The 15,024-nt window shown below is 50.8% G+C and overlaps 1 protein-coding gene across 1 annotated transcript; it reads right to left on the bottom strand.

Annotated features, from left to right (window-relative positions):
- Window positions 1–4,444: 4,444 nt before the first annotated feature.
- ZNF428 (zinc finger protein 428) lies at window positions 4,445–13,061 on the bottom strand. Its single transcript, XM_041742734.1, has 3 exons — window positions 12,765–13,061; window positions 9,841–10,045; window positions 4,445–5,110 (listed from the first exon to the last, which is right to left on the bottom strand). Exons 2-3 carry the CDS (start codon window positions 9,914–9,916, stop codon window positions 4,608–4,610), a joined length of 579 nt encoding a protein of 192 aa, XP_041598668.1. The 5' UTR covers window positions 9,917–10,045; window positions 12,765–13,061; the 3' UTR covers window positions 4,445–4,607.
- Window positions 13,062–15,024: the final 1,963 nt, after the last annotated feature.

The following is a 15,024-nucleotide window of genomic DNA, read 5'->3' as shown; positions in this document are numbered from 1 at the left end:
GATGTCATAGATTCCCAAGACTTTAAATAGCATCCTGGTGACTTCCAAATCTTTATGTTCAGCTCAAACCCCAGACTTCTCCCCAGGAGAAGAGTCACTTGGATGATGAATAGGAGTCCCCAAAACATAAAAAGGGTCAGTGTGACTCCTACAGCCCCCACCTACACCACTACCATCAGATCGGTCAACTGTGTACTCAACTTCTAAATTCTGGAGTCTGACAGGCCCTCCCCACAGGGATCTCCTAAGTGATACCCCCACCCCCACCCAAGACCTGCGACCACAGCTCCCCTCTCCAGTCCATTACAGACCACATCCTGTGTACGTGAAGTCAGCACACACAACTCCTCATTTAAAATCCTCCAATGGCATCCCATAAAAAACATCCAAAGACCTTTCCCAGGCCCAGAAAACCCAACAATGATGGAGCCCCACCCCACTAAGCAATCTCAACTACCTCCCTACTTTATCTTCACTATACTCTAGTCACACATACCAGGCTGGCTTCTACCTCAGGGCCTTTGCACTTGCTCTTCCCTCTGCCTCGAGTGCTCTTACCCAGAACTTGCTACTTAGGAATCAATACATGCTACATCCTCGGAGAGGTTCTCCTTGACCTGCTTGGCTAAAGTAGCACCACCAACCCTTACCCTTAGTTTCTTCCTAGCACTCTTCAATACCTGAGATTATCCCACTTTTGTCATTATCTCTGTCCTTGCTCTGGAATCCAAAGTCTTGGGGGCAAGTGTTTTGTCTTCCTCACTTCCTCAGTACCTAGGATAGTGTTGATCTCAGAGGCTCAAAAAATGCTTGACTATGCCTGTCTACCTAGTGGCTCTCGACCTGCAGCCCTCCCTGTGATGCTCTGTGATGCTGGGCTTTCTGCAATTAGGTCTCCCAGACTCCCTCCAGAACTGGCTTCCTCAAGTTCTGCCTACGAGATGTATGAGCATAAAGAAGATAGGAAGAAGGGGAAAGCAGTCACCTTGCTTTGGGATCCTGCTGGAAGCCCTCCAGCAGCAGCTCAGACTCCAGTGCCTTTCTGTATCAGCACCAGTACTGTGCTAAACCTCTTGAGGTTTAAACCTCTGCACATGGCCTGTCCTCCAAAATCCTGCTGGACCTGTACCCTAGTCCTAGAGGTGGGAGCTTTCTGTAGGCACAAATTGCTCAGTTGCCTCATTTTTCCACATTTGTGCTCTCAGACTTCTAACAGCTGCATAATGACTGCCCTGTGTTAAATCCTCTCTTGGAATTCCTAGCTTGGTGTTCATATCCTGTCTGGGCCCTGAGCAACTGAATGACCCCAGGCAGCAGATTAGGTCTCTTGATTCCCAGTCTGACATATCCTTAGGAATTTTTGCTGATAACTGGATGACTCTCTACATCCATGCTTAGAAAGCCCTGTCTTAGGGCAGAAAAGTGCTTAAGTGTGCTGCTCCAGGAAATAAAATCCATCCGTGGTATTTTAATGAGCTGTGAATTTCTGCTTTGACGATTCTGAGATTCATTGATGTGAAGCCATAGCGGTTATGAAAGTCTCAACTTGAAGAGTGGATAAATGTCAGGTTCTCAGATTCTGAGCTTCTAGGATGAAAAGTGTGGGTTTTGACAGATGCTTTGGTATAAGATTCTGTAACAGGCATCAAAATGAAAGTGTTCTTTATGGCCACGCAGGTACCATTATCAGTGAAGCAAGCAGGATATGAGGGTCTAGATACCAGACAGAGAGGAATGAGCACATGGGAGGAATGCCCCATTAGCGGGAGGTAACCCTTAGCCAGCTCTAGCAAGCTACTGCCCCATGAGATTGTGGGTTCAGCACTCTAGACCTCATAGTCTTCAAGAGAAACCCTGAACCTCCATTTTGATGTGAAAGCTGCCTGTTTTTAAATGTTGATAACCAACATGATTTAAAAAAAACCTCAGTAACTCTGAGGAGACCAACACACTCCACACAGTAACTCTGTGTGGAGACCACCACACTCCTGCCAGTCAGACGTTGGCTATGGACAGCCAGGCTGCCATTTCTGGTATGTGGCTTAATGGTTAAGAATGTATGCCCTGCATCCACCCGTCTGGAGTCAAACCCAGGCTCTGCTTCTTAATAGCTGTGTGACCCACCTGTAGCAGGTAAGTCAACCTCCCTATGCCCTGGCTGAATAGCCGTAAAATGGTTGTGATAATAGCCCCTATACCTCTGAGGGTTATGACAATGACTGAGACATGGAGACACAACCCAAATTGGTAGAACAGCCTACCAGGCCTGGTCCTCTGCCCCTCCTTGACTTTACCTTCCTACCAGTCTTCCCCTGCCTTCCTTAGCAACAGCTTCATGCTCTAAGTGTTCTTCCATAAATACCTGAGGTTGGGCTTCACCTCAGGGCCTTTGCACTCATGGTTCCTGCAGACAGTGCAGGTGCCCTACTCCCTACTCCTCCCTACTCCTGGTCTTGGCTCTGAAGTCACCTTCCCACTGAAGCCTCCACGGCCTACTTGAAACCGCCTCACATACAGGTACAAGCCTCCCCACCCTGTTTTCCTCCACAGCCACTTACTACCTTCTAAAGTCTGTATGTTTTATACATTTCACTTAAAAAGCATCTGTCTTGGGATGCCTGGGTGGCTCAGCGGTTGAGCGTCTGCCTTCAGCTCAAGTCCTGATCCCCAGTCTGGGGAATCAAGTCCCACACTGGGCTCCCTGCGAGGAACCCGCTTCTCCCTCTGCCTATGTCTTAGCTTCTCTCTGTGTCTCTCATGAATAAATAAAATCTTAAAAAAAGAAAAAAAGTATCGGTCTTCCCCATTATAATAGGGGTTTCCACAAAGGCAGGGATTCTTATTCTTGTTCTTCATGCTCTCTGCTCTACTCCCAGCTCCCAGGATACTGCCAGTATCTCGCAGGTGCTCAACACATCACCGTTGAATGAATGAATAAATAAATAACAGCCCCTACCTCATAAGGATCCGATGCGATTGTCCATATAAAGCACTTTAGCCCAGGGCCTGGTCCACCGTGAGCGCTGATTTAATGATGGCCATTACGGTAATTCAGGTTCTATTCTTGAAGATTCTTAGTTGCCAAGCTTCTATGAGTTAACACACGTAAAGTGCCTTAGAACAGGGCTTGGCACACAGTAAATGCTCAGTAAATGGTAGCTATCATTATAATTAGGCTTCTATTTTCAAAGGAGCTCTGGTGCCAAACTTCTATGAATTAGTACTTCCCAACTCAGAGCAAGAGCCAAGTTTCAACAAAGCTATAATGAACCGGCCCTCTGCTCCTTTCTGCCCTCATCCCTCCAGCTCTGCCCTCTCTGACACTGGGCGGGCTCCTGCCTCCTCCTGCCTGGACTGCTCTTCCCGCCCAAGCACACAGTTCCTGCTCCCTGGGGGAGGGCTACACTGTTTAAAATGGCAACCCCCTTCCAGAACTCTTCTCCCTCCTTGGCTTTATTCTTCTCCACAGCATCTACCACCATCCAGCATACACTACATCTTGTTTACCGTCTTTCCCGGTCAGTGGGCCTACCCACCCCCGAGTAAGCTCCATGAGGACAAGGGCTTTATTCACAGTGTGCAGCATTTGTCAGGGACTCAGAAGATATTCCCTAAATGAATTAATGGATCACAGTCCCTACCTCACAGAGTTATTCTAAGGATCTGATGATCTCATGCAAATAAAATGCAGCACTCTGTAAGTGCTGGGGAAATGGCAGCTGTAATTATAATTAAGGTTCTATTTTCGTAAGTTCCTAGATACACAACTTCTATGAGTCAATATATATAAAGCTCTTGGACCGGCACTTGGCACCCAGGAAGCACAGCTCTGATTATAATTAAAGTCCTCTCTGCAAAGGTTCTCAGGCAGCAGAGAGAACACTAGCTGTCCCCTACCATCCTCCACGAATCATTCTCTGCTTTCTGGGCATTGGCTACACCACCTTTCCCAGATTCCCTTGCCCTGAGCTGTGGCCATGTGATTAATTTATCAGCAAAGGGAAGTAAATGGGAGCAGTATGTGCCACTTTTGGGCTGGAGATCACATGTACCTCTCCACGCTCACCGTCCTCTTCCACCATGGCAGGACCCAGGCCATGGCCACTCAGCCAGGACCATGTGGATGACAGTAGGCTAAGGGATGGCCTGGGTCCTCAAATCACTGTGTGGAGAAGGGTTGCCTACCAACCTGAAACATTATTACGTGAGTGTGAAACTTCGTTGTGTTGAGTTGAGCCCGCAAGTCATGGGGTCTCTAAATATATGGAAACCACACAAGCATCCAGTAAATGTTAAAAGTCTTGGTGACCGTGCTCTTACGGTTCCCCCAGGGAGGAGCTCCAGGGGATGGGGGAAATAAGTCCCCAGGCTCATGCCTTACACACTCAAGTGTATACACACTTGCACACATGCACACACACACACCAAACACGCTGGACCGACACACACAGAATTTGGCTTTTATTCTGGCCTTCACACATCTACTGCTAAGACGACACACATCGGCGGTACCCCCACCCCCCATGACCATTATGACTACCCCAGTTTCCTCAGCCCCCTCCTCCCATCCCACCCCTTCTGCCAAGCTCCCTGGGTGGGATCTCTGCCTAAACCTCACCCCGGGCATGCAGCATGAAGTGCCCATGCAGCTCCCCGAGGTTGTCGAAGGAATCCTCACACTCTGTACAGTGGTAAGTGCCTTCCTCCTCTTCCTCCTCCTCCTCCTCCTCCCTCCCAGCTGGTCGGCCCTCCCCAACCCGAGGTGGCTCCTCCTCTTCCTCCCCGAGGACCCTGCCTTCAGGGGCTGGAGCTTCCTGGGGGGCTGTAGCAGGGCAGCAGAGCCGGCAAGGTGGGGTGCCTGGTGGGGCCTCCCCAAGGGGTGAGCGGCCACAGAGCTGGCAGGGCTGGGCTGGGGGGCCTGGGGGTTGGGCTGCACGGGGGGCCCGGCGAGATGGGCCCCCCCGGCCCCCCCCCAGGCGCTGCTTCACCTTGTAGCCAGGGTCATATTCAGGATCATCAGTAGCCTCCTCCTCCTCCTCCTCCTCATCTTCTTCCTCTTCGGAGTCTGGCTCTGAGAGAGTGTACTCAGAGTCAGAGGAATGCTCAGGGCCTGCAGGGGGATGAAGGGGAAAAGACAGAGGCATCTGAGGACAGAGAGCTCTGCCCTTCACTAAGCCTTATTCAGACTCGCCACAGCATGGAGGGGGCAGCCTGGACACAACCCTGCTCTTCCCCACAGTGAACCCCAGTCGCATGGAGCACACGGCCTGGCACACAGTAGGTACTCAGTGTCTAAGCAAATGAATGTCTTGCAAGAACTGCCTCTCAGAGGTTTAATAAGGACAAAATAGCAGTAATGAACACAGTAACAATAACAGTGTTTCTTGCTATTTTAAGAACTCTGTTCTTGAAGCTCCTGGCTGGCTCAGGAGGTTAAGTGTTGGGCTCCTGATTTTGGCTCAGGTCATAATCTCTGGGTCGTAGGATGGAACCCCAAGTTGGGGGGTGCTGTGCTCAATGGGGTGTCTGCTTGAGATTCTCTCTCCTTCCCCTTCTACCTCTGCTCCCTACCCCCATGCCTACATACATGTGCTCTAAAATTAAATTAAATTAAATTAAATTAATTAATTAATTTAATTTAATTTAAAAAAAAAAGAAAGAAACTTGTTCTTATACAGTAATCTATCTAAGCCTTATAACAACCCTTGGAAGGAAGTACTGTTATTAACGCTAAGTGACAAATGGGAAACTGAGGTACAGAGCAGTTAGGTGACTCACTTGCCTCTAGTCACACAGCTCTAACAGGGAAAGCTAAACAGGGGCGATGGACTACACTGGTTCATTTTAGGGAAACAAACCCGTCTTCAAGCAAATTAAAACACATACATATATGTACTTTGATATGTGTGGTATACACATTTATACATAGTTAAGTGAATTAAAATGTTCATTCGTAAAGATTTATTTCCTTTTAGAGAAAGCGAGAGAGAAAGCGTGTGATCTGACCCCTGAGATCCTGACCGGAGCAGAAACCAAAAGTTGGACGCTCAAGTGACAGCACTACACAGGCACCCCTAAAATATTTGTTAATCCAGATATATTACCGTGATTTTGTGGGCATGTAGGACATGTCTAGGACAAGTTCAGATTAAAAAAAAGGAAAACAATTTGTAGTCAATGTACAGGAAAGGGTGCCATCAGCAGTCATAATAGGGGGTGCACATGAGAGTGCTGGTCAGGGAGGAGGGGGGCCCCACTACAGTGGCAGCAGTGTGGGAAATACATCAGGCGCCTGTCAAAAGCATCACCGAGCCTGCGTCCATCCTGGCCCCTCCTTCAATTTCTTCCAGCAGCCCAGAGGGTCCTGTTACAACTGAGTGAATCACACTGGGCTCCTCCTGCCACCTCAACCCCTCCCTCCAGCATGTGCTGCCCAAGGGCCTTTGCTACCCTTTTTACAGATGGACTAGGTGTTGCTCCTTCCACCGCCAGGTCTCTGCTCCAGTGTCACCTTCTCAGTGATGTCCTCACCACTCTATCTGATTGGCAATCCTTGCCCAGCACTCCCTATGCCCCTAACTCTCCTCAACTTACTATATGCAACATCGACTTGGATGCTTATCGTCTGTCCCCCAGAGCAGGGACTTTGTCTGGTTCATGGCTGCATCTCTAACATCTAGAACGCCTTCTTTGTGCCGGCATTCAATTTAGCAAACCTCTTCTGAGGCTTTCACACATACTGTTCCCTCTGCTGGGAATGTCTCACCCTGGTTTTCCCCATCATTCTTTAGGACCCAGTAGGAAGCTTCCCTCCTCCCCGAGGCTGTCCCAGATCTCATTCTAGCAGCCACTCACTGTCTTTTGCCCTCTGGCTGTCCTCACCTCAGCCCTGAGGGCTGAGCCGGTACACAGCCTCTCCCACCAGACAGGGTGGGGTGGGGGTGGGCAGGCGTGCTCTGACTCACTGCCGGGTCCCTGGCATCACCCAGCTCAGAATAGGTGGTAAGTGTTGGCAGAATGTCCCTCCCCGCAGCTTTCTCTCTTTCCTTGCCCCTGCCTCCATCCTGCTGTCTCTCTGCCATTTAACACAGTTTCCTGAGTCCTTGGCGTGGGCTAGTGCCTCTGCCTGGAAGGCTGTCCCCCACGCTGTCCACCTGGTGACCTCCTGCTCATCCTTCAGGACTCAGGACAGGCTCTGTCCTCTCTGGCGGTGGCTCCCTCCACCCCGGTTCCCACTGGTCCAGTGTCTCCCCTTGTGACTGTCCTAGATGGGGTCCCCAACGCTGCCCAGCCCAGGACATGTGGTTCGGTGAACATGGGTACCCTGAGGACTTTCCCTCTGCTCTTCTCTCACCTGGTGACCTTTACTTCTTCTTCTTTTTAAGATTTTATTTATTTACTCAGAAAGACACAGAGAGAGAGAGGCACAGACACAGGCAGAGGGAGAAGCAGATCTCCATGCAGGGAGCCTGACGTGGGACTCGATCCCGGGTCTCCAGGATCACAGCCTGGGCCGAAGGTGGTGCTAAACCGCTCCAGCAGTTCTCCTTTTCTTCTCCATTTGTAAACTCCTATTCCTCTTTTCAATCCCAGATCACACATCACCTTCTCTGTAAGGTCCTCCCTGACTCCTCAAGTGGTGTCTCTCTCTTATCTGGGAACCTCTGCCCCTGCCCCACCCCCTAGCCTGAACCCCAACACATCCTGACCACCTGGGAAGTGCCCTGGAGATGGGAGATTCCTAGAAGGCAGGGCCTGAGTCTGACCCATCTCCATGTCCTCAGCAATGCAGAGTCCCCAGTTGGCCTCAGAAACACTTGCTGAATGGCTGCCAAACACAGAGGAAACCCCTCTAGTCTTGGGCTGAGGCCCTACCCCTCTTTCTCCTCCCACCTAACTTCACACCACCTGCCCTCCAGGGCCTTCAATGCCCACTATGACTTCACACGGTTGGCTTGGGAAAGGCAATCAGGTCGTTGTCCACGGCTACCAGGCCTTTCGTGTCCACTGTGATTTGAAGGACCACAGGCCCTTTTGCACCTACCATGCCTTCTCCACCTACGAGATCCTCAAAGCCCGGCATGTCTCCAGCATCCACTGGACCCTCGATGTCCACAGGGCCTCCCAAGCCTCCTGCCTCCTTGAAGACCACCAAGTTGGCAGTGCCCAACAGCTCCTCGGTGCCTACCAAGCCGCCCACAGCCCCCAACTCGGTCACAAGCCCAAGCAGTTCCAAGTCTACCAAGTGGGCAAGTACAAGGACAGCCCCTTCTAAGCAGCCCAGCAGCAAGTCCCGAGTCCACAGCAGGGCAAGAACACCCAGCAAGGCCAGCACTGACACCAGGGCCAGCAAAGTCAGCAAGGCCAGTGGCGTACGACGCCACCAGCGGAGGGGCACACACAGCCGGGGCAGGACTCCTGGCAGAAGGGGCAGCCGCAGCTCCAAGAGGTCACCCAGCAGGGCCAGCGCCATGACCAGGGTGAGAGCTCATGGTACACCCGGTGGGCCCAACCGGGCAAGAACTCCTACCTCCCAGAAAAAGCAGAATAGGGGCAAGAGTTACAGCAGGCCTAGAAACAACAACCGGGAAAGAAGTAAGAGCCAGCCCAGAAATACGAACAGAGAGAAGAGTGATAGCTTACCAGGGGCCTCAGGCATGGGGAAGAGTTCCGGGCTGGCTATAACCCTAAGCAGGGCAAAGAGCTACAGCCCCAGTAGAACTTCCTTTGAGGAGAAAAGTCACAGCCAGTCTCTGTCATCATCGAGGAGGGCGAGAAGTTATAGTCAGATGGTCACCCCTACCATGGAATGGAGTAACAACCCAATAGAAATATCTAGCAAGGTCAAGAGTTACAACCAGGATAGTGTACCCAGCGGGACCCAGAGTCATAGCCGGTCTAGCACTCCCAGCAGGACCCGAAGTCACAGCCGGTCTAGAATGCCCAGAAGAGCAAGAAGTCGCAGTCAGAAGAGAACCCACAGCAGGGAGAGAAGTCACAGCTGGAAGAGGAATCATAGTAGGGCAAGAAGTCGTACCCGGAAAGGAACTCCTAGTCAGATGAGAAGACACAGCCGATCTAGAACCCATAGCAAGGGAAAAAATGATAACCAATCTAGAACCCCCAGACAGGAAAGAAGTCACAGCAAGGAGAGAGATCACAAAAGATCTAGAACACCCAGCAAGGAGAGGGGTCATAGACCATCTAGAACCCCCGGCAAGGAGAGAGGTCACAGCCGATCTAGAACCCCTAGCAAGGAGAGAAGTTATAGCCTTTCTGAAACCTCCAGCGAAGAAAGAGATTACAGCCAATCTAGAACTTCCAGCAAGGAAAGCTATCACAGCCAATCTGGAACCCACAGAAAAGAGAGAGATCATAGTCCCTTCAGAAAAAAAAGAGCTCACAACCAATCCAGAACCTTCAGAAAAGAAACAGATCACAGCCGATCCAGAACTCCCCAAGAGGAGAGAGACCACAGGCGATCTCGAACCCCCAGTAAGGACAGAGACCACAGCCAATCTCGAACCCCCAGCAAGGACAGAGACCACAGCCAAGCCCGAAACCCCAGCAAGGAGAAAGGCCACAGCCGATCTAGAACATACAGCAAGGAGAGAGGCCACAGCCGATCTCCATCCCCTGATAAGGAGAACAATCCTAGCCAATCTACAATCCCCAGAAGTCTCAGCCAGAAGGATTCCACTAGCAGAGCACACAGTCCCAGTCAGAACGGAACACCTAGGGAGACAAGGGACCACTCCCCATCTGGATTGCTCAGTGGAGCCCCAATTCCAAGCCAGGATAATAATCAAGGTAATGCCACCATCTCTAAGGCTGCCTCACCTGGAGAGAGGTCCTCATCATCTTCTTCCAAGCTGGCATAGCCCCCAGTCTCAGTTGGCTCACGGGTCTCTGTCATGGCCAGGGGAGGGGACAGGAGACAGGAGCAGAGGAGCAGCTAGGCAGAGTCCCTCCCCGGCCAGCTCTTCACAGCCACACCTTGGTCACAAGTTCTCCAGTGCAGGATGTCGGCAAGTAGAGCGGGATGCTGAGCAGGGGAAGGAAAGGCCTGTGGTGACTCAATAAATTTTTACGTTAGCATCTGCCTCCCCAGGCCCAGCTGTGTGCTCAGTGCTGGGGGAAAGGAAAAGACAGCCCCTGCTTCTATAGATCTTAATTCCCCCATCTGGGCAACAAAGCTGTCAGTGGAGCGGGGAAGGTAATATTCCAAATATTTAGCAGCAGGTACCAGTGTGGGTACCAGTCAGAACCGAAGGGAACATGGTCCTATGCCAGGAATTAAAACACTTTATTTAGTTGCTGGTTTGTGAGAAAGTCTAGAGCTGGGGGAGGGCCCAAAGTGGCAGATGGAAGGTAGGGAATTACTTGAGGTAGTGGTGATACACCAATCCGTCTAAAAGTACTTCAATATTTAAACAAGCGTATGACAGCACTGGTTGGTGTCAGCCCTAGTTCTACGCCTTGGCAAGATGGAGTCTAGGTCTGAACCCTAACCTGCCAGTCTAGCTGTGTAGCTTCAAGCAAAGGACTTAACTTCTCTAGCCTGTATCCTTCTCAGTACAAAAAGGCTTCCAGAGTTAACTCAAGTAGTCCTTATAACTATGTTGAGAGATTATCATCTCCTTTGTACACGAGGAAATTGAGACACAGAGGTGATTAGCAAGTAGTTCAAGTCATACCAACTAGGATTTGATGTTATCCTACCTCTCATAAAACGATCCCTTGACTGAAAAAACTTTTTGAGGATTCATTAGGCTCATTCAGTATAAACTGCTGGTATGTGGCAGGTACTCCAGTAACAGTGGCTGCTAATACTTCCACCTGTAACAATTCCTATGCTATTCCCCCAGCCATTCCAGACTTCTCATCTTTCCCTGGGGACACCAGGACTTTTCATATCTGTGGGTCTTAGCAAATTCTGCTATTGCTGTCTAGAATGTCCTTCTTTCCCCTAGTCTGCCTGGTGAACTCCTATGCACTCTCCAAAGCCCACCTCAAAGCCCAAATACCATCTCTACCCCTTCCCAGAAGGGGTTCCTTTCTCTCCTATCCTTCTTCACCAAAACATCCATGTGCTGCACGCACACACACACGCACACATACACACACCCCCACACACACAGCAGTTCTTTTGTCTCTCATTGCACTCACTGGCAGTAAAAAGCCAGGAAGAGTAAGTTAGTGAAAGGGCTGGCAGCCTCAGCTTACACTTTTTTTTTTTTTTTTTTTTGCTACACCTTTTTATACCAAGACCTGTGCTGGGTACTGGGTATACAATGGTGGAAAATACACAATCTCTTCAAAGCCTGGAAGTCAAGTTTAATGCTGGGGGCTAAAGATAGAGAAAAAGAAAAAAAAAAAAAAAAGTGAAGCCTGGAGGAGACTGGGGCATGGGAGGGCTGGTAGCAATGGCAGGGGAGTTTTCTTTTCTTTTTTTTAAATTTTTGTTTATTTATTTATGATAGTCACACACAGAGAGAGAGAGAGAGAGAGAGAGAGAGAGAGAGGCAGAGACATAGGCAGAGGGAGAAGCAGGCTCCATGCACCGGGAGCCTGATGTGGGATTCGATCCCGGGTCTCCAGGATCGCGCCCTGGGCCAAAGGCAAGCGCCAAACCACTGCGCCACCCAGGGATCCCTGGCAGGGGAGTTTTCTAAGGACACCTGGATCTGGGCTTTAAGGACGGGAGATTCATAATCTGCAGGGGAGGATTGTCATGATATCATACTACTTGTTGGGTCCCATCTAATTTGGGAATTCTACTTTATGCCAGGATAAATTTGCCAAATTCAGTAAATAAAAACAGACCATGCCTGGTTAAATTCGAATTTCAGATAAACAGGAAATTACTTAATATACATAGGTCCCATGTAATATCTGAGATACACGTTTCTAAAAGGTTATTTATCTGAAATTCACATTTAACTGGACGTTCTATATGTTACCTGGCAACCACACGCTACAATCAGGGTTTCCCAAGAGATTACCAGGAGACATTGCTCACCAGTCCAGCCTACCTCCCCCCCAAACCCACATTACACAAGGGCCTTCCAGAGTTTTCCACATGTCAAGTGGAGACATTCTTTGGTGCGCTGGTCCCATTCCTACAACTACGGTGGCCATACTGGCTTCCACAATTTTAAAGGGACATAAATGAGGCTCCCTCACCATCACACGGAAAAAAACCCGCCAAGGCCCTACTACGTCCTGAACCTACAGCACCCAACTCCCAAGATGCCCCGCGTGAACACACTAGGCACGCGCTCCCACAGGGCTAGGGCAAGGCGGCAGAGCAAACCCTCACACGGGACGATAAGGACCAGTCCCCACAATGCCCTGCGGCAACCCTTCCCAGGATGCCTCGGGCCTATAGCGACCACCTTCCGAGGCGTTCGGCGTCGAAGCACGCCAGGCTTCCGCGATGCTCCGCGGAAGGTGTGTGACAAAAGGGACTGGTTCCCCACAAGGAGCTATAATCCTTCCCAGAATGCACTAGGCCCATAACGACCAGCAGACCGGCTCCCACAATGCCTTAGGGCGGAGCGTCCCGTTTCCCCAGGATGCCCCAGGACGGCACGGAGCCGCGCTGGGGGAGAAAAGGGAGCCCGGGTCTCGCCCTCCGGCCGTCGCGGGCCAAGACGGCTGCCTGCTCGCCCCGGTGACGGGAGCCGTCATTCCCATCATGCAGCGGTGCCGTAGTGCCCGCTTCCCAGCATGCCCCGCGCACCCCTATCCCGGACACTCACCGGCGCTAGCGGCCCCCGCTCTGGCTCGGCGGCGGCGGCTGCACGCCTGGGCTCTGCGCCTGCGCTGCAAGTCGGGGAGGAGGGAGTGCAAAGCGGCGAGAGGAGCCTAGGGCGCTTGCGCAGCGAGATGGACCATTCCCATCGCTCGGTGGGAAGAGGGGCTCCGTGAGTCGGGCCATCGACGAGGCCCGCGCAGGGGGTTCCGGGCTTTGCCCCTCGCTGCCCGGGTTTACTTGGTACAGTCCGCAGCTAGACGGAACCAGAAACTGCAAGGCTTGCGCGTGCGTGAGCGAGCAGCAACGCGCCTTCTAGAAAACGGAATGAGCTGGGGGCTGGGGGCCGCCAGCTAGGCCTGGATCCTGGACCTGAGGCTTGCTTATTTGCATAATCTTAGTGAGGGACAATAGGAGCCCTACGGCGGTGAAGGGGCAATTTGCATATTCCCCGGAGAGGCCGTACTCCAGAACGCTGTGATTAGCATATGGGGGGAGGGCGGCTGGGGGCGCTCCTGAACAAGGCGCATGCGTTCACGGATTGCGGACTAGCGCGGAGTCTGTGGCCTGTTTTAGTTGGCATCAGTTTGCATCCGGGGAGGGGGCACAAGGGCCAAGACACTTACCAAACCCTCACAAGCCCTCCTCTACCCCCAGCATAAATATTTACTGCTCTCTCCTGTGCCAAGCCCTGTGCAGGTGAGCACTGTGGTTTCCGCAGTAGGGAGACAAACCTGGCCCCTCATGGCACCCCAATCAAAGGAAGGGGAGCCATACAAAGTCAGAACCACAACCCAGAGTGTTCAGACTTGGGATGAGTGGAGTATAGGAAACTGTGGGAGCCAGAGGAGGTGCGTACCCCAGCGTGGAAAGGCTTCCAAGAGGTGGTAATCTTTAAGCCAAGGATGAATAGAAGCCAACCAGGATAGGAGTTTTTCTGGCAGAGGGAACAGCAAGGGTAGAAGCCTCCAGGCAAAAAGTAGTGCATGGTTTGATTGAGAAAGCGATAGTATGTCTGAAACAGAATTGAGAGGGTTCCCCGGGGTGCCCGGGTTGAGTCCCACATCGGGCTCCCTGCATGGAGCCTGCTTCTCCCTCTATGTCTCTGCCTCTTTCTCTGTGTCTCATGAATAAATTTAAAAAATATATTTAAAGAGAGGGGAAGGGCTCCTATAGGTGAGGAGCTCAGACTACGCTGATGGTGACGGTATAGAAAACTTTTGCAGGGTTCTGGGCTTCCTGGAAATTGACTCAGATTCCAGCACAGAACTCTCCAATGAGCTCTCATTACACTTAGAAAAAAACTCAAACTCTATCATGGCCGTGAAGCTATACACATGATCTCCCCCTACTTGTCTCTGATTTCACTCATCTCTCTTTATCCACTCTAGTCTAGCTCCACTTCCCCTCAAACTCTGCAATCTCTTTACGTCAGGCCTTTGCCCTTGCTGTTCCCTTTGCCTGGAAATGCTTTTCCCGCTGATCTTTGAATAGCTGATCTTATGCTCATCATTCATATCTTGGCACAGGTGTCAATCAGCCAGGCTCTCCTTGATCTTTCAAAGATGGTACCTCCAGATTTGCTGTAGAGAAGTGAGTGTGGTTGTGGATAAAGCAGGACTGGCCACAAATTGATGGTTGTGGAAGCTGGGGTGAAGGGTGCATGGAACTTCATTGTCCTGTTCTGTTTACTTCTGTGTTCAAAGTTTTCCATGATAAGTTAATAATACTCCATATCCCCTTACTCTGCATTTTATCTTAAGGGCACCTAAGGCAATCTGAAATTAAGTGTTTTTTGTTGTTGTTGTTTTTTGTTTTTTGCTTCCTTGCTGCAGTCGTTTTCCTCATGGAAGCTCTGCGTGAGAGTAAGAATGGAGTCACGCAGTGACTTTGGGTCTTCAGTGCCTAGAACAGGATCAAGTTTCAGGTTAGTGCTAAGGCATCTAGAACACCTAATATTTGCCTGTTTTATTCACTATGGCATCTCCAGATCTTGGAGCAGCACCTGGCACAAAGAGGTCAATATATGTTTTAGTCTAAAATTAGAATCACTCACCTAAAATTTAGTTGAATGAATGAGGAGCAGGAAATGCCAGGCTAAGGTGGTTTGACTTGACCTAGAGGTGATGGGGAGCTAGGGAAAGGTTTTGAGCAGAGCAGGGGCAGGTGTTATAAGGGTGCGATGTGAGTTAATTGCAAGATCCTTTGGAGATTGATGCCAGGGATAGGGGTAAACCAGGGGAAGGATTCGGGCCATTGGCTGGGGA

This window comes from Vulpes lagopus, chromosome 2 (genome assembly GCF_018345385.1).
Source record: "Vulpes lagopus strain Blue_001 chromosome 2, ASM1834538v1, whole genome shotgun sequence".
NCBI lineage: Eukaryota > Metazoa > Chordata > Mammalia > Carnivora > Canidae > Vulpes > Vulpes lagopus.
This window is presented reverse-complemented; position numbering and strand designations above follow the sequence as displayed.